Source organism: Macaca thibetana, chromosome 9 (assembly GCF_024542745.1).
Source record: "Macaca thibetana thibetana isolate TM-01 chromosome 9, ASM2454274v1, whole genome shotgun sequence".
Lineage (NCBI taxonomy): Eukaryota > Metazoa > Chordata > Mammalia > Primates > Cercopithecidae > Macaca > Macaca thibetana.
The window spans coordinates 96,082,849-96,102,177 of NC_065586.1; the positions used below are offsets into that span (position 1 = coordinate 96,082,849).

Sequence of the window (19,329 nt, forward strand, 5' to 3'; positions counted from 1 at the left end):
TCGCCTCCCAGTTTCATGGACAAAGATTGCTTGAACACGAGACTCAAGGAGGGACCTCAGCAGGCCTGGGGTGTTCAGAACTGTTCCTGGCCTAACACCAAGACAAGAACTTGAAGGCATCCATCTCCTTCCCCCCGGCTTCTATATTCCACTCAGGCTGCAGGATGAGAGAGGCCTGGCATCAAACCCTGATCTGCTGGTTTGTGGCTGGGCAACCCTGGACACATAATTCTGACCTTGGGCCCCTCATGTGTACTGAATTTAAACACAACCTCATGGTGATACCTCAAATATTTAAAACAAGAATTAAGAGGTCTGGGCAAAATAGGTGTTCAACATTAGCACCTTCCTCTTCCATGAGTTTTTCCTTTAAGATGAGTACACATTGACCTCACCCTCCACTAGCTCCTGGGGCACTCAGCCCCTCTGCAGAACTGAGACTTTGGTTCTCTTTGCTTTGCCTTGTAAATATCCTGTTCATGAGTCTCTCAGGGCAGGACTCTTCCCTGTTATTCCTCTCCACTGTTTCAACTCCTACCCTTACCACCTCTCTTGGCTTCATTCTCAACTTTTAAAAGACTTTTGCTTTAAGTGTATAATAAAATAAAATTTGTACTGAGCCTGGAGCCTAGCAAACACTCAGAATTCCCTTTACCTTTCACACTAGCATCGTCCAAAACAACTTCCACAGCGACAGAAATGCCCTCTAATCAGTGCGGCCCAATATGGTAGCCACTGGCCACCTGTGGCTACTGACCGCCTGAAATGTGGTTAGTGTGAAAATTAAATTTAATTTAATCATGCATGCCAAGTGGCTGCCACATTAGATGGGGCAGATCTATACAAGGCCCAGCTCTATACAAGACACCAGATCCAGGAGGGAGCCAGTCATTGTCTGAAATTTCTATAACCTTGCTCTGGATGGAGCAGGGCAAGGCCTCAAACCGTTTCAAAACTGTTCTAGCAAGCACTTAAGGTTTTTCTTAATTAAGAAACCTTTTTTTAATTGAGACGAGGTCTATGTTGCCAAGGTTGGTCTTGAACTCGTGAACTTATCCTGACTCAGCCTCCCAAAGCACTGGAATTACAGGTGTGAGCCACTACACTTGACCTGTCTAAGGTTTTTCTTTTAATAGATCACAATATCACACTGTGAATTCATTTCCTGGATCTTTAACAGAAATAAACTTGATTCCATTGTATTGAGACATTACCATTTTTGAAATTTTGTTTTGTATTCACTTGCGCCTTGTGTATTCCCGAAAGGCTAATCAGAAACTCAAAAGAATGCAACCATTTGTCTTTATCTACCTATTACCTGGAAGACCCCTCCCCACTTTGAGTTGTCCTACCTTTCTGGACCAAACCAATGTATATCTTACATATGTTGATTCATGTCTCATGTCTCCCTGAAAAATATAAAACCAAGCTGTGTCCTGACCACCTTGGCAAATGTTGTCAGGATCTCCTGAGGCTGTCATGGTCACGTCCTTAACTGTGACAAGATAAACTTTCTAAATTGATTAAGACTTGTCTGACATACTCCTGGTTTACACATGCTATCTCATATTTACGGATTCCACCCGCTTGCATGGAAGGGGAATTATACAAGTGCAAGGGGCATTGAAAGACATGAGAATTCTGCATACCAGTTTCTAATTTAAAAAATAGATACGCAAAACTATTACCACTAGATAAAAGAAGAAAAATAGTGAAAGAGGTCAGAAGGAGAAAAAATGTGAAAGTAATATTGGAGATTGTGCACTCAGTTCATATGTGTAATACGTTTCCTTATAATCTGAGTGTTGGGATATAAAGATACAAAGACAAGGCAGTCACAGCTTACTGGAGCGGAAACCCACCAGCAGAAACCTCCGTGGGAACCAGCACCAGGTCCAGAAGTCATCAGGTATCATGCTGTCTGAAAACTGCCAGTTCTCCTATCTCTTCAAGTGAGGGGGGTAGGAATTACTGTGTCATGAAATCCCCAGCTTAGAAGGAAAAGTGCCAGGAAGAATAAGGAACTAATAAAGGTTGAATTTCTGTGTATGAAGTGTTTGTTTTTTTGTTGTTTTTTGAGATGGAGTCTTGCTCTGTCGCCCAGGCTGGAGTGCAGTGGTGCGATCTTGGTTCACTGCAACCTCTGTCTCCCGGGTTCAGGCGATTCTCCTGCCTCAGCCTCCTGAGTAGCTGAGATTATACACACGTGCAACCACACCTGGCTTGAAGTTTTTTTGTTTTTGTTTTTTTTAAAGAGAGAGAGAGAGAAAGGACAGGGTGGGCTTGGTTCAGCCTCTTAGGAGAATGCCTCACTTCCAAGCTCCTCTTTGCACCCCGAAGTCCTTGATGTCGCTGGCAGATAAGTGATAATCCTCTGAGGAAGTGTGGGGCAAGTGTTGGCCTCCCCACTCCTGACTCATTTATAAGGGCAGCACCTTTAATCCCCACAAACTCAGAGTGATGAAACCACATTTGCGAAATTATAACTGAAGAAATTCTGACAGTGAAAGAAATCAGACCTAACTGACTCCATCTTGCTTCTAATCTTTCAGCTGTCCTTGGTCGTTCCTGGGTGTAGGCTGAACTAACTTGAGGAAGGAATTCAGTTCATGGTTTGACTCTGTAACAAAATTGGTAATAGACCTTTCCTAAAAAGACCCCCTTCTTGCATGGGGACCAGTCTGCCTTTGTAGGACTAACAAACTGGCTATGAGATTAGAAATTACAGTTTAGGGGTCATGCAGCCTCTGGCTCCAAGAGCCTGAACCTCCCCAAATTGCTCCTGGGGATAAAATCACTATTGTAAAACCTAATATCAGTGTCTGAGATATTTTGCAGACCCTGCACTCAATGGATCAGCAGACATCACCCAGACTGGTAATTTGGCCCAACCAGTTCTGCCATCGCATCCAGGAACAGAAGACATTAAGAAAATCTAATTTCAACCCCCTACGATTCCATTTCCAACCCGACCAATCAGCACTCCCCACTTCCCAAGACCTTACCCACCAAATTATCTTTGAAAATTCTGATCCCCAAGCTGGGCGTGGTGGCTTACACCTGTAATCCCAGCACTCTGGGAGGCCGAGGTGGGCAGATCACTTGAGGTCAGGAGTTCGAGAGCAGCCTGGCCAACACGGTGAAACCCTGTCTCTACTAAAAATACAAAAATTAGCTGGGCATGGTGGCGTGCACCTATAATCCCAACTACTAGGGAGGCTGAGGCAGGAGACTTGCTTGAACCTGGGAGGCGGAGATTGCAGTGAGCCGAGACTGCACCACTGTCACTGCAGCCTGGGGGACAGAGCGAGACTCGGTTTCAAAACAAAACAAAACAAACGAACAAAAAACTCTGATCCCCAAATGCTCAGGGAGACTGATTTGAATAATAATAAAACTCAGATCTCCTGCACAGCCTGCTCTGCCTGAATTACTCTTTCTCCATTGCAATTCCCCTATCTTGATAAATCGCCTCTGTCTAGGCAGCAGGCAAGATAAACTCATTGGGCCATTACAGTGAGATAGATTTCTTCTTCTTTTCTTTTCATTTTTCTTTTCTTTTCTCTTCTTTCTTTTCTTTTCTTCTTTTCTTTTCCTTTCTTTTCTTTTTTTGATAGTGTCTCACATTGTTGCCCAGGCTGGAGTACAGTGATGCAATCATAGCTCACTGCAGCTTCCACCTCCCCAGCTCAAGCGATCCTCCTGCCTCAGCCTCCTGAGTAACTGGGACTACAGGTCCACACCACCACGCCCAGCTCATTTTTGCATTTTTTGTAGAGATAAGATTTTGCCATGTTCTCCAGGCTGGTCTCAAACTCCTGCAATCCTCCTGCCTCAGCCTCCCAAAGTGCTTCGACTGCAGGTGTGAGTCACCATGCCTGGCCAGATAGTCTTTTTTTTTTTTTTTTTCCAGATGAATAACTATGACTCAGAGAAGGTAAGTTATTTGCTCAAGGTCACACAGCCAATAAGGAACAGAGCTAGAGTTAAAACCCACGTCTGTCAGAGTCCAAAAGCTATGCCCTTCATTGGGGGTTCTTCCCCTTTAGGAAACACCACCTATCCAGGCTGGCATTCCGTGCAGAGGATTTCCTCTTTAAAATAACTTTCTAGCTATAAAATAGAAAGGGCACCAGCCAGGAGAGGGCTGAGCCCAAAGTTGGAGGCCCTTCCTTCATGTTCTGTCAACCCTGCCCACTCTCGTCCTGTGAGTCCTGATCTCATGTCCTTTGTATGCAGTGAGAACTTTTCATGTGGTCACAGCCAGACACTGTATTTTCCATATAATACTTGGTTTGTATAATGGCCTCTGGCTTGAGTGCATTTTACTAAGAATGGTTTCTAGGGCTTGGTTTAAAAATTTGCATCTCCTTTAGTACTTCAAATCCTCAGGTGGCAGGCAGGGTGGGTCTGAATCAGACTGGGAGTCTAAAAGCAGCAGAGAAGCCCTGGGGAGCTGGCAGCAAGTGCTCTGGAGTTTCCTGGTGTTTCCCCAGCCCTGCTGCCTGCCCGGACTGAGGCCACCTTTTCTCCTGGCTTTCAGTGGTCTCCCCACTGACCTTCTAGCCTCAGTCTCCCCTCTGCCCCAGCCAGCTCTTCAGGCAGCAGCCGGGTCTCATTCTAAATTTGATTCTGCACTCCCCTCAGTAGAACCCTTCAATGGCTAGTTGTTTTTCTCAGGATAAAGTCCAAACTCTGTGCTGTGGCTCAAAGGTCCTTCATGATTTGGTCCCTCCCTACCCTACTGGCCTTGACTTCTGGCATCTCACTCAGCTGCCACCATGCTGAATTTCATGCAGCTCCCTTGAACAAGCTGCAAATCTTCCAAGAGCCTCAAGCTGTGCTGTCTCCTCAGCCTAACTATTGCTCTCCCATTTGCTTCCACCCGGCCAACGCCTCTTTATCTGACCTCATTATATCTCACCTTAGACTCTACTAGCTCTGGGATTCCTTTCCTGACCTTCCCAAGACTGGAGTAAGGCCCTTCCCACTGGCTTCTGTCCTTACCCTCAGAGTCAACGGAATCACAGCAATTATTACAAGGCACAAGAATGATCTGTTTCCGGCCGGGTGCGGTGGCTCAAGCCTGTAATCCCAGCACTTTGGGAGGCCGAGACGGGCGGATCACGAGGTCAGGAGATCGAGACCATCCTGGCTAACACCGTGAAACCCCGTCTCTACTACAAATACAAAAAACTAGCCGGGCGAGGTGGCGGGCGCCTGTAGTCCCAGCTACTCCGGAGGCTGAGGCAGGAGAATGGCGTGAACCCGGGAGGCGGAGCTTGCAGTGAGCTGAGATCCGGCCACTGCACTCCAGCCGGGGCTACAGAGCAAGACTCCGTCTCAAAAAAAAAAAAAAAAAAGAATGATCTGTTTCCTTCCCAAGTAGCCTGTGGCTGCACTGAGATAATGAACTGTATCTTCTTCCCCTTTGTATTTTCTGAATTTATTGAGAGCAAGGACTCAAAATATGTTCCCTGCATGAATAAATGGAAGAATGAATAAAATTCTGTGGCTATGCCAGTGAAAGTATTGTGACCACATTTCACAAACATTAGCTCTGTCAGGTGACTTTGTACCAAGGAACCTCAACACAAAGTAAGTGATATTCAGACAATCCGGAAAACTTAGCACATGAGGCAACCTCAGGTATAAAGTTTCACTAAATTGAAAAATGGAAACCCTCAAATAGCTGCCTCTTTATAACAACAAGAAAGGCACAAGGAACATGGGATTAAAATTAGGAAGAAATAAAAAATGGAAAGAAAGGATTAGCCTTTTAACCTGAGGAGTGAATTCCCTAAGTGGGAAAAGATACATTTTCTTCTGTTTTCTTTTTGACCACAGACAGAGAGATTGCTCAGGTAACAGAAAAATGAATTATGTGTTAATCCTAACCCCGAATGGCCTCCAGAGGAGGGTGAGTTGTCACAGCTAGAGCATCTCTGTTTTCTGATGGGTACAGCTAGAGGACCTATTGTTTTCTGATGGGTATGGGAATACAGTCAGCTCTCCGTATCTGTGGGTTCCCATTCAACCAACCTTGGATCAAAACTATTTCAATAAAAAAAAAATAATAATAATAATACAGACTGAGCACCATGGCTAATGCCTGTAATCTCAGCACTTTAGAAGGCAGAGGTGGGAGGATCACTTGAGCCCAGGAGTTTGAGACCCTCTCACTACAAAGAAATTTAAAAATTAGCCAGGTATGGTGTCACACGCCTGTGGTCCCAGCTACTTGGGAGGCTGAAGTGAGAGGACTGCTTGAGTCTGGGAGGTTGAGGCTGCAGTGAGCCATGATTGCATTCCAGCCTGGGTGACAGAGTGAGGTTGTCAGGAAAACAAAAAATAAAATAACGCAACAATAAAAATAGTACAAAGTAAATACAATATAACAACTCTTTACATAGCATTTACATTGTATCAGGTATTATAAGTAATCTAAAGGTGACTTAAAAGTATATGGCTTTGGGAGGCCGAGACAGGCGGATCACAAGGTCAGGAGATCAAGACCATCCTGGCTAACACGGTGAAACCCCGTCTCTACTAAAAAATACAAAAAACTAGCCGGGCGAGGTGGCGGGGGCCTGTAGTCCCAGCTACACAGGAGGCTGAGGCAGGAGAATGGCGTAAACCCGGGAGGCGGAGCTTGCAGTGAGCTGAGATCCGGCCACTGCACTCCAGCCCGGGCGACAGAGCAAGACTCCGTCTCAAAAAAAAAAAAAAAAAAAAAAGTATATGGGAGGATATACCTAGGCTAAATGCAAATACTATGCCATTTTATAAAAGGAACTTAAGCACTCTTGGATTTTGGTATCTGAGGGGGTCCTGGAACCAAGAGACCACCGTACAGTCATGTCGCTTAACAATGTAGATGCATTCTGAGAAATGTATCCCTAAGTGATTTAATCATTGTGCAAACATCATAGCATGTACTTATACAAACCTAGGTGGTATAGCCTCCTACACACATAGGCTAAAAGGTAGAGCCTATTCCTCCTAGGCTACAAATCTGGACAGCATGTTACTATACTGAATGCTACAGGCGATTGTAACACAGTGGTAATTGTGTGGGTCATACTCTTTATTTTGGTGTTGTTTGTTTGTTTGTTTGTTTTTGAGATGGAGTCTCACTCTGTCACCCAGGCTGGAGTACAGTGGTGCAATCTCGGCTCACTGCAACTCCACCTCCTGGGTTCAAGCGATTCTCCTGCCTCAGCCTCCCAGGTAGCTGGGATTACAGGCGTCTGCCACCACACCTGGCTAATTTTTTGTATTTTTAGTAGAGATGGGGTTCACCATGTTGGCCAGGCTGGTCTCGAACTTCTGACCTCAGGTAATCTACCCAGCTCGGCCTCCCAAAGTGCTGGGATTACAGGTGTGAGCCACCGTATTTGGCCTGTGTTACCTATTCTAAATCTAAACATATCTAATCTAAATCTAAACATATCTAAACATAGAAAAGGTATAGTAAAAACATGGTATTATAATCTTATGGGACCACCATTATACTGCCGTCCATTGTTAACCAAACATTATTATGTGGCACATGGCTATAATTATTTAGTAGAGTTCAATTTCTCAGTGGTAAGAAAAGGGCTGTGTTAATTAGAGGTCCCACGGGGAGGGGAGTAGATGAGGAAACTGGAGCCTGCCCTAACTGAGGCTGAGCTCTGAAATGAGGTGTATGGCAAAAAACCACTTCCCACAGGGGACTCTGGAACCCCCACATGCCCAGTGAGGCTTTGTAAACTTGTGTGCTGCAAGGTAGGTGATGAAAGACCCTTCAAAATCTTCAGTAACATCTACTTTGCTCAATAATGCTTTTAGTACAAACGGGTTCTTCCTGGGGAACTCAAAGAGGAGGAGAGTGCTATGTCGTGCCAGGGACAGAGCCAGGACAGAGCCATGCCTCGGGGCAGCTGCACTATATTTCCATATCCAGCAAATGTTTTGAAAGATGCATATTTATTAAATGCCCATGTACGAAGAAGGGTAGCCATGTCACTGGGTATTTGCATGTCAAATTCTTTTCTTATTAAGATACTATTGGCTATTGCTGAAATGATCCTCTGGGATTTCAGAAGAACTGGTCACCTAATTTTGCTATGGGAACAACATCGATGATGGATCACTTACTTCAGCATTTCAGTCATGGTTCAGAAATCTTCACTGAGCACTAAGTCTGTTGCAAACTCTGTGCTAAATTCTGGAGATGCAGCTGCCAACCAGCCAGAACCAGTCTCTGGATGCAGTGTAGACTGGCATGGAGCCTAAACCAGACTCTCAGTATGGAAAAACCTTACCAAACACCGCTAGATTTATGTACTACCACCTCAGCTTTCTTTTCTTTCTTTCTTTTTTTTGAGACAGAGTTGCACTCTTTTGCCCAGGCTGGAGTGAAGTGGCGTGATCTGAGCTCACTGCAACCTCCGCCCCCCAGGTTCAAGTGATTCTCCTGCCTCAGCTTCCTGAGTAGCTGGGATTACCGGCACGTGCCACCACATCCAGCTAATTTTTTGTATTTTTAGTAGAGATGAGGTTTCACCATGCTGGCCAAGCTGGTCCTGAACTCTTGACCTCAGGTGATCCACCCGCCTCGGCCTCCCAAAGTCCTAGGATTACAGATGTGAGCCACCACACCCGGCCACCACATCACCTTTCAATAGATCCTAATTCCTTTCATGATGACCTAGAGATGGTTTACCCCTGGAACAGACAGAGACCATTCTGAACTGTTCTGAATATGTTTGTATTTAAATATGTCCCAGTTAATAAAATAGAAAGAACGCTTTATCCGATCTGAGAGCAGGAGCAAAGCGTTTCTGAAGGGTTGCCTGGCACTGTGGGTTTCAGGCAGGGCCTCTCTGGAGCTGCCTCATTTCCATTCCTTTCTTTCTGGCTGCCTGGGGCTGCACTTTGGCTTTGACTCCGTGCCTTCTGCTGGGAGCTCTCCTCACAGGGCTTACTTGAGGGATGCTTCTTTTGAGGTGGAAGTGAACCTGGAAGGAAAAGAGCAGAAGCTAGGAGATCCATTTGGACCATCTTTTGCCATAGTTCTGGTTTCTGAGGGCTGGGTACTAGGGAGAATTATTATAGCAGTGACCCAGAGAAGCACTGGTGGTGTCATATAGACTTGCCTAATGTTCCCCCAAAATTGGTATGCAATCACTGGTGATAGATAGAGTATGATTGGATGAACTTAATATACATTGATTTTATATGTATTAGAAAAAAATGGGCTGGGTGTGGTGGCTCATGCCTGTAATTACAGCAATTTGGGAGGCTGAGGCGGTGTGGATCGCCTGAGGTCAGAAGTTCAAGACCACCCTGGCCAATATGGTGAAACCCTGTCTCTACTAAAAATACAAAGAAATTAGCCAAGCATGGTGGTGCACACCTATAATCCCAGCTACTCAGGAGGCTGAGGTGGTAGAATTGCTTGAACCCGGGAGGTGGAGGCTGCAGTGAGCTGAGATCTTGCCACTGCACTCCAGCCTGGGTGACAGTGAGACTCCATCTCAAAAAAAAAAAAAAGAAAAGAAAAAGGAAAAAAAATTAGGTTGGGCATGGTGGCTGTAATCCCTGCACTTTGGGAGACTGAGGTGGGCAGATCACTTGAGATCAGGAGTTAGAGACCAGCCTGGCCAACATGGTGAAACCCCACCTCTACTGAAAACACAAAAATTAGCTGGGCTGGTGGCGCACACCTATAGTTCCGGCTACTCGAGAGGCTGAGGCAGGAGAATTGCTTGAACTCGGGAGGCAGAGGTTGCAGAGAGCCGAGATCATGCCACTGCACTCCAGCTTGGGTGACAGAGTGAGACTCCATCTCAAAAAAAAAAAAGTAAAGAAAAGAAAGAAAAATATATCTACACATTAAATCATGATTTCACCAATACTGCCACTTAGGACAAGAGCCATGACTGACAGTGCTGTAATAATCTTCTTTATGCTGCCTGGGTGACTCACAGGTGCCATGCTCAGGCATGCCGGTAAGTGTCACCGTGCTTCAGAACTAAACCTTCTGCCATACGTGTTTGACTTTATAGATAGTAGAGATGATAAACAGTGTTGGTATAGACTCTTTTATTTATTTTACTTTTTTTTTTAAATTTTAGAGATGGGGTCTTGTTATGATGTCCAGGCTGGACTCAAACTCCTGGGCTCAAGATCCTCCTGCCTCAGCCTCTCAGCCTCCTGAGTAGCTGGGACCACAGACACATGCCGCCACACCCTGCTTTGGATTCTTAAACTGGAAATTTCCATGTGTGTTAATGCATCCTTTTAAGCACTACATTGCAACTTCTTTTCTGGCCACGGCACGCAGATGGAAAGATACTTTTCACTGACAAATGTGGGACATTCTGGGTGTGGAAGAGCCGTAGAACTATCCCAGGCTGAAGAGGAAGGACAGGGAGTGGCACAGTGTCCTAACCACACTCCCCTGGGGCAGGCCTGGGCTTTCCCGCCCTTGGGACAGCTTGAGCCCCTGAAGCCAGCTGGGAGTTAAAAAACATGCCCCTGACTGAGAGGCCTCTCTGTGGGGTTATTTCCTGCCCCTTCCGCAAAAATCCATAGCCAATTTTTCTGCTAGTTCCTCCAGGAGGGGAGGAGGGAATCAGAGCCAACTGTACTGTATTATTTATCAGTTCCTATTTAGTAACATAGGAATCTAGGACAGAAAAAACGAGAGAGAAGAGAGACAAGAAAATGAGGCAAGGACAGAAGAAAAGGAAAGCAGTGGTGACATGTGGAAGGCCTTGGGGAAAAGCAAAGGGAACACTGGGCCCTGGAAGATATTTTATTTAATTTTATTTTTATTTTGAGATAAGGTCTTACTCTGTCATCCAGGCTGGAGTGCAATGGTGCAATCATGGCTCACTGCAGCCTCCATCTACTGGGTTCAAGTGATCCTCCCACCTCCGCCTCCCAAGTAGCTGGCACTACATGTGCATGACACCATGCCCGGCTAACTTTTGTATTGTTTTGTAGAGACAGGATTTCACCATATTGCCCAGGCTGGTCTCAAACTCCGAGGCTCAAGTGATCTGCCAGCCTTGGCCTTCCAAAGTGCTGAGATTACAGGTGTGAGTCACCGCACCCGACTGACACATTTTAAAGCTGGAAACCCTGTAGTAAACAATCTTTTTTTTTTTTTTTTTTTTTTTTTTTGAGACAGAGTCTTGCTCTGTCACCCAGGCTGGAGTGCAGTGGCAGTCTCGGCTCACTGCAAACTCCACCCCCTGGATTCAAGCAATTCTCCTGCCTCAGCCTCCCAAGTAGCTGGGATTACAGGCGTGCTCTACCACACGTGGCTAATTTTTGTATTTTGAGTAGAGACAGGGCTTTGCCATGCTGGCCAGGCTGGTCTCGAATTCCTGTCCTCAAGTGATCCGCCTGCCTCAGCCTCCTGAAGTGCTGGGATTACAGGTATGAGCCACCACACCTGGGCACTCTTTTTTTCCTTTTTTCTTTCCCAGACAGATGGATATCTGCTTTAGACTGGGAAGGGAGATAGACTCCTTTGTGATCAATAAATGGATTTTTAGTTGTTATTGTGTCTGGAAATTGTATCCAAATGACAGACATCTTTTCTTCTCTAAGTATATTTGACATAATGATGGATTATGTTAATTTATTTAAAGAATACGTGAAAAAGGGGGCAAAACTCTTTGAAATTGAGTGTGTTACTCAAAAGGACGTGCAGTTGTTTGAATCTGGCGTTGAACAGACTTGCTGGTAATGCAAAACTTATATATGTAGCTGCTTACCAGTCATTCAATTTTAGGATATAACAAGAAAAAAGGGAAAGAGGACCCCAGATCAGCTAATAGGCTACAATAAAAGATTTACTCTCTGTTTCCTGCAACAGTAATGGGAAGTAATTTACATTATTTAGGAGATGGGACTAGGGGAGTGGATGGAGGAAGAAACTATCTGGAAATTCCAGAGGAATTCTCAAAGCACTTAAAGCATAGTTATTTCCCCTGATCCTTGGGGTACAATAAGGAACTACAAACACAGGTTGTACACTTAGTATGAGTTCCAGTAACACATTGGCTAAGAAGGGAGCCAGAGAGCCTGATACAGGTTCGAATCCTGACTCCTACCACTTGTTACGTGATACTACCCAAGTTTCTTTTATCTTCTGTAAGCCATAAATGGGGATACTTGCATCTACCTCACAGGGTTGTTGTAAAGGTTAAATGAGATAATGCTGGAAAGCTCTCATATCATGTCATACATAGTACTTATTCAGTAAATAGTAAAAGACAAGCTTGACTTGACTGCATCATGTTAATAGGGAAAGGCGGTGGGAGGGTCTAGCAAGCTCTAGGGTTGTGTACAGAAGGAGCGGGTTGTGTACAGAAGGAGCGAGGCGGCCCTAGGAAAGGCTGACTTTTGAGAAATGAGATCTGTAGATGGCCGTTAAATAGGACTGCCTCATTACTTTGTCCTTATTTGAGAAATCTGAGGATTAGTGTCCACGATCTCTGAGCTCCGTTAGCTCTGAGATCTTAGTACAACTAAAACTGAAAAGATCCAGGCTGTAAAATCAAAGAAGTTCTTTGCTTCTCTTCCTATCCGTAAAAGAAAGCCCTGGAGAGTTGAATCTTGAAGAGTAGCTACCGGCTCTTTGCGGCCTTGAGTGGAAAGCAAGATCAGGGCCCATGGAGCACCAGAAGGTATGATAGAGCGCCCTCTGGTGGCAGTCCTTACTAGTGGCACAGAAGAATGCAAGCCCGCTGCCTTTCTCTGTAAAAACTGGTCTTAAAGAAATTAACCGATTTAGGCCGCGCACAGTCTAGGCCGTGGGAGCACAGTGGCTCATGCCTGTAATCCCAGTGCTTTGGAAGTCCGAGGTGCGAGGATCTCTTGAGCCCAGGAGGTCAAGGCTGCAGTGAGCCATGACTACCACTGGACTCCAGCCTGGGCTACACAAAGAACCCCGTCCCTACAAAAAATAACAAAAATTAGGCCGGGTGCGGTGGCTCATGCCTATAATCTCAGCACTTTGGGAGGCTGAGGAGGGTGGACCACCTGAGGTCAGGAGTTCAAGATCAGCCTGCCCAACAAGGTGAAAACCCATCTCTACTAAAAATACAAAAATTAGCTGGACGTGGTGGCACATGCCTGTAATCCCAGCTACTCGGGAGGCTGAGGCAGGAGAATCGCTTGAACCCAGGAGGCAGAGGTTGCAGTGAGCCGAGGTTGAGCCACTGCACTCCAGCCTGGGTGACAGAGTGAGACTCAGTCTCAAAAAAAAAAAAAAAAAAAAAATTAGCTGGGCATGGTGGCATGTGCCTGTAGTCCCAGCTATCAGGAAGATGAAGCAGAAGATCTCTTGAGTCTGAGGCTGTAGTGAGCCATAATCGTGCCAGTGCACAACCTGAGAGACAGAGCCACTCCCTGTCTCTATGAAAGAAGAAGAAGAGGAGGAAGAGGAGGAGGAGGAGGAGGAGGACATATTTGACCTATCTTGTTTGACTGTAGGTCATAAGACCCTACCTTATTTGACTGTAGGTCAAGGAGAAGGAGAAGAAGGAGGAGGAGGAGGAGGAGGAGGAAGAGGAGGAGGACATATCTGACCTACCTTGCTTGACTGTAGGTCATAAGACCCTCTTTTCAGAGAGGGTACTGACCCACACCCAGAAGGAAGAAATACATGGTCAGAGAGCCCAGAAGAGTCTGGACAGACAGGCCTTGCTGGATTTCTTCACTCAGTGCATAGCATTAGCTGATGCTTTTTGTCCAATTGCATTTACAGCTAGGTAGCTGTACCTACTTTGTTGAACCTATGCATAAAAGTGGACAATTTCCCCTGTATCTTTGGGCCTTCGTTCTGAAGGCTCTTGTGTATGCACATTAAACAAATTGGTATGCTCCCCCCCACCAAAAAAAAACAAAAACAACAACAACAACAAAAACACACACAGGCCAGGCGCGGTGGCTCAGGCCTATAATCCCAGCCCTTTGGGAGGCCGAGGTGGGCAGATCACCTGAGGTCGCAAGTTTGAGACCAGCCTGACCAACATGGAGAAACCCCATTTCTACTAAAAAAAAAAAATACAAAAATTAGCTGGGCGTGGTAGCACATACCTGTAATCCCTGCTACTCAGGAGGCTGAGGCAGGAGAATCACTTGAATCTGGGAGGCAGAGGTTGCGGTGAGCCGAGATCATGCCCCCACTGCACTCCAGCCTGGGCAACAAGAGCGAAACCTTGTCTCAAAAAATAAATAAATAAATAAAATAAAAATAAATTGGTATGGCTTTTCTCCAATTAATCTGTCTTTTTTTTTTTTTTTTTTTTTTTTTTTTTTTTTTTTGAGACGGAGTCTCACGCTGTTGCCCAGGCTGGAGTGCAGTGGCGCGATCTCGGCTCACTGCAAGCTCCGCCTCCCGGGTTCCCGCCATTCTCCTGCCTCAGCCTCCTGAGTAGCTGGGACTACAGGCGCCCGCCACCGCGCCCGGCTAATTTTTTGTATTTTTAGTAGAGACGGGGTTTCACTGTGGTCTCGATCTCCTGACCTTGTGATCCGCCCGCCTCGGCCTCCCAAAGTGCTGGGATTACAGGCTTGAGCCACCGCGCCCGGCCTAATCTGTCTTTTGAGAGTTGATTTGGTCCCTGCATTCTAAAGGCTTTATGTGCATGTTCTCATTTCAGCCTCTTGTGAAGGAGGCACTATCATCACCAATTTACTGAGAAAGAAACTGAAAACAAGAGAGATTAGGTAATTTGTCCAAGGTCTGTGGGCAAATGAGCTGAATTTAGAACTAGGCAGTGCTTTGAATCTCTATGCTATGTGAGACAGAAGAGGAAAAGCCAAAAGGAAGTGAGGAAGGATATAATAGGAGAGTGACACAACAAAAATTAGGATGTGCGAGCAATTAATTTTTTAAAAACCGTAAAAGAAAGCTGGGCAAAGATGACAGCTGTACAATCACTGAAGATTTTGTAAGGGCCAAGGGCGGTGGCTCATGCCTGTAATCTCAGCACTTTGGGAGGCTGAGGCAGGTGGATCACTTGAGCACAGGAGTTCAAGACCAGCCTGGGTAACATGATGAAATCCTTTTTCTACAAAAAGTAGAAAAAGTAGGCGGGCGTGGTGGTATGCACTTAAACTCACTCCCAGCTACTTGGGAGGCTGAGACGGCAGGACTGCTTCAGCCTGGGAGATCGAGGCTGCAGTGAACCACGATGGTACCACTGCACTCCAGCCTGGGTGACAGAGCGGGACACTGTCCTCCAAAATAGACTGTATAAGTGATCTTTATAGTGCACCATCAAGCTCAGCCTAACTCACCAATGTTGGTTCCGCAGGACCCACGGTCACAGTCACTGTCTCTGGGTCAAACCCAGGTGCTATGGCACTAACAGTGTAGGTACCTGGAAGCAGCAGCCGGAAGTAATCACCATGGTCACCTGAAAGTCACAAGGATATAACTCAGTCCACTGATTAAAGACCTGTCCCAAATAAGCTGGGGTTTTTAACTGACTACAAGCTTGGTGGCTTTTTTTAAATAAAATTATTATTATTAAATTTAACAAAGTTTAATTGATGAAGGAAAAAGCAATTTGCAAATTGGGCCCTCAGAATCACAGCAAATTCAGAGAGTAATCTCTGCACAGTTGGAGAGACTTTAAGAATAGAAAAAGGAAAGTAAAATACAAAAAAAACCAGAAGTGAGGTACAGAAACAGCCAGATTGGTTACAGCTTCGTGTTTACCTTATTTGGACCTGGTCTGGATAGTTAGCTTTTCTTTTTTTTTGAGACGGTGTCTCGCTCTGTCACCCAGGCTGGAGTGTAGTGGCATGATGTGAGCTCACTGCAACCTCTGCCTCTCAGGTTCAAGCAGTTCTCCTGTCTTAGCCTCCCAAGTAGCTGGGATTACAGGCGCGTGCCACCATGCTCAGCCAATTTTTGTGTTTTTAGTAGAGACGGGGTTTCACCCTGTTGGCCAGGCTAATATTGAACTCCTGACCTCAGGTGATCTGCCCGTCTCAGCCTCCCAGTGCTGGGATCACAGGTGTGAGCCACAGTCCATTGGCTTTTTTTTTTTTTTGAGATGGAGTCTCATTCTGTCACTCTGTTGCCCAGGCTGGAATGCAGTGGTGTGATCTCAGCTCACTGCAACCTCCACCTCCCGGGTTCAAGCCATTCTCCTGCCTCAGCCTCCCAAGTAGCTGGGATTACAGGCATGCACCACCACACCCAGCTAATTTTTATATTTTTAGTAGAGACGGGGTTTCACCATGTTGGCCAGGCGGCTCTCGAACTCCTGGCCTCAGGTGATTGACCAGCCTTGGCCTCCCAATGTGCTGGGATTACAGGCATGAGCCACTGAGCCCAGCCATCTTTTCTTTTTTAAAATGAATAAACAAAGTCTGGTTCTCACTATGTTGCCCAAGTTGGTCTCAAACTCCTGGGCTCAAGTGATCCTTCCGCCTCAGCCTCCCAAAGTGCTGTGATTACAGGCATGAGCCACTGCACCTAGCCTGGCTTTTCTTAATAGCATGAAACTAGCGAAGATTTAAATCATTTGTGGGCCATCTTAATAGGAGTATGGCCTCAGCTCCTAGGAAGCAGGAGTTTTACTGTGCTCTATACTGAACGTGTTAAATGTAATTCCAGACCCTGTAGTTTAATACAAACTCACCTCCAGTAAAGGATCACTAGGAGAGAGGAAAGGGTGAAAGGTCTGTGAATGTTTTGCCTAATAAAGAAACTCCATGAGCCCACAGTTTTGATATTTGAAAGGCCACTGTGAAGAAATGATGTCTATCTAAAGAAATAAGAATGGGAAGTATGGGTTTAAGTTGCAGGGAGGCAGATTTTGCTAGACAGAAATAAAACCTGTTGAGGTCAGGTGTGGTGGCTCATGCCTGTAATCCCAGCGCTTTGGGAGGCCCAGGTGGGTGGATCACCTGAGGTCAGGAGTTTGAGACCAGCCTGGCCAACATGGTGAAACCCCCATCTCTACTAAAAATACAAAAATTAGCCAGACGTGGTGGCACATGCCTGTATGCCCAGCTAGTTGGGATGCTGAGGCAGGATAATTGCTGAAAGGTGGGAGGTGGAGGCTGCAGTGAGCTGAGATCACGCCATTGCACTCAAGCCTTGGTGACAGAGCAAGATTCTGTCTCAAATAAATAAATAAAAGAAACAAACCTGTTGAGAGAAACAGAGCTACATAAAAAGGAATGGACTGCTTTGTGAAATTGTGAGCACACAAGCACGGACTAGATCAGAAGCCTGGAAAGGCTATGCAGATGTACAGTGCAAAATCTGCACCACTGAACATGGTGGCCCTGGGTTGGATAAAAAGCTGCTGGTGGTGTTGTATGGGTGTAATCTTATATTCAATGGGAAGGCTGGACTACATGACCACTAAAGATACAATTTTGAGAGTCCTATCTCTTTTTTTGAGATAAGGTCTCACTCTGTTGCCCAGGCTAGAGTGCGGTGGTGCTATCATAGCTCGCTGCAACCTTGAACTCCCGGACTCAAGCAATTTTCCTGCTTCAGTTTTTTGAATAGCTAGGACTATAGGCACACACCACTGTGCCTGGTTAATTTTATTACTTTTATTTTTTGTAGAGATGTGGTCTTGCTATGTTGACCAGCATGGTCTTGAACTCTTGACCTCAAGCAAACCTCCCAGCTCAGCCTCCCAAAGTTCTGGGATTACAGGCATGTGCCATTGTGCCCAGTGAGAATCCTATTTTTAATATTGCTTTTATTGGGCTGGTTGCAGTGGCTCGTATCACTGTGTTCCAGCCTGGGTGACAGAGCAAGACTGTCTCAAAAAACAAAAAAATTTCTTTTATCACCTTCAAAAGTATGGCAAGGGAAAAAATAAAATTCAAAAGAAACCTGTTTTTCCATAACAGAGAAAGAGCATTTTGGCTAATGACTTTCCATTCCTTTAGATTCAATTATGACAGTGACTTTAAAATTCATTTTTTTAAGTATATAGCAATGCATATTTGAAATAACAAATACGATAAACATTGAGACAAACAATAATGAGGAAGTCTTTTTCTGCCCCCTATTAAATGCCTGGAATTTACTTTAAAATACTTCAGCAAAGTACACATGTTGGATAGTTGAAATGACACCCCAGAGACTGTCGTTTTCTTAATTGGGGACTTGCATCCTGAAGTGGTGAGCGAGTGTCGTATCAGAAAGACCCCATTCCAGATGCAGCTCCTATGAGGGCTTCAGCTAGCTTTCTCTCTCCTCAACACTAGATGCTTTGCTAAGTAACATAATGAATGTTTACAATGGGTTTTTTCACTGGTGAAATGATTAATGTTTTTTTTTTTTTTTTTTTTTTTTTGAGATGGAGTCTTGCTCTGTCATCCAGGCTAGAGTCCAGTGGCTCAATCTCGGCTCACTGCAACCTCCACCTCCTGGGTTCAAGTGATTCTCCTGCCTCAGCCTCCTGCGTATGTGGGACTACGGTTGCCTACCACCATGCCCGGCTAATTTTTTGTATTTTTAGTAGTGACGGGGTTTCACCACGTTGGCCAGGCTGGTCTTGAACTCCTGACCTTAGGTGATCCACCCGCCTTGGCCTCCCAAAGTGTTGGGATTACAGGCATGAGCCACTGTGCCCAGCCTAATAATTTGTTAATTAACACAATGGCAGGTAAAAGTGGCACTTATTGGAAAAATCAGTGGTGTTTAATATGTTTTGTTTTTGTTGTTGTTTTGAAATAGAGTCTCACTCTGCCCAGGCTGGAGTCCAGTGGCACAATCTCGGCTAACTGCAACCTCCACCTCCTGGGTTCAAGTGATTCTCCTGCCTCAGCCTCCCAAGTAGCTGTGACTACAGGCACATGCCACTATGCGTGGCTAATTTTTTGTATTTTAGTAGAGATGGGGTTTCACTGTGTTGCCTAGGCTTGTTGTAAACTCCTGAGCTCAGGCAATCCGCCCGCCTCGGCCTCCCAAAGTGCTGGGATTACAGGCGTGAGCCACCGCACCTGGCCACACACAGCTAATTTTTGTAGTTTTAGTAGAGACAGGGGTTTCACCATGTTGGCCAGGCTGGTCTTGAACTCCTCACCTCAAGTGTTCCTCTCACCTGGGCCTCCCAAAGTGTTGGGATTACAGGCGTGAGCCACTGTGCCCAGCAATATATGTTGATTGGCTAGCCTGTTTTAGAGACATTCCCACACTTGCTTGGACAGAGCATAAGAATCTAGCAAAAGCCAGGTGTGCCCTTCTGGAATCCCAGCACTTTGGAAGGCTGAGGCAGGCAGATCACTTGAGCTCAGGAATTTGAGACCAGCCTGGACAACAGGGCAAAACTC

The 19,329-nt window shown here is 45.6% G+C and overlaps 1 protein-coding gene and 1 non-coding gene across 3 annotated transcripts in view; both read right to left on the reverse strand.

Moving 5' to 3' along the window:
• Nucleotides 1-889: 889 nt before the first annotated feature.
• On the reverse strand, nt 890-1,029 carry LOC126963482 (small nucleolar RNA SNORA9). Its single transcript, XR_007729112.1, has one exon. It is a non-coding gene; the product is annotated as a small nucleolar RNA SNORA9 (small nucleolar RNA).
• A 7,710-nt stretch (nt 1,030-8,739) lies between these two features.
• CPN1 (carboxypeptidase N subunit 1) overlaps nt 8,740-19,329 on the reverse strand; it is a 40,574-nt gene continuing 29,984 nt past the window's right edge. The window contains exons 8-10 of one of the 2 annotated variants that reach the window (XM_050805719.1): nt 15,313-15,431; nt 14,107-14,207; nt 8,926-9,005 (exon numbers count right to left, since the gene is read on the reverse strand). In XM_050805719.1, the coding sequence (XP_050661676.1) occupies nt 14,145-14,207; nt 15,313-15,431 (182 nt within the window). In that variant the 3' untranslated portion in view covers nt 8,926-9,005; nt 14,107-14,144. Of the gene's footprint in view, nt 9,006-14,106; nt 14,208-15,312; nt 15,432-19,329 lie in introns of both variants that reach the window. The other variant, XM_050805718.1, reaches the window with a different exon arrangement.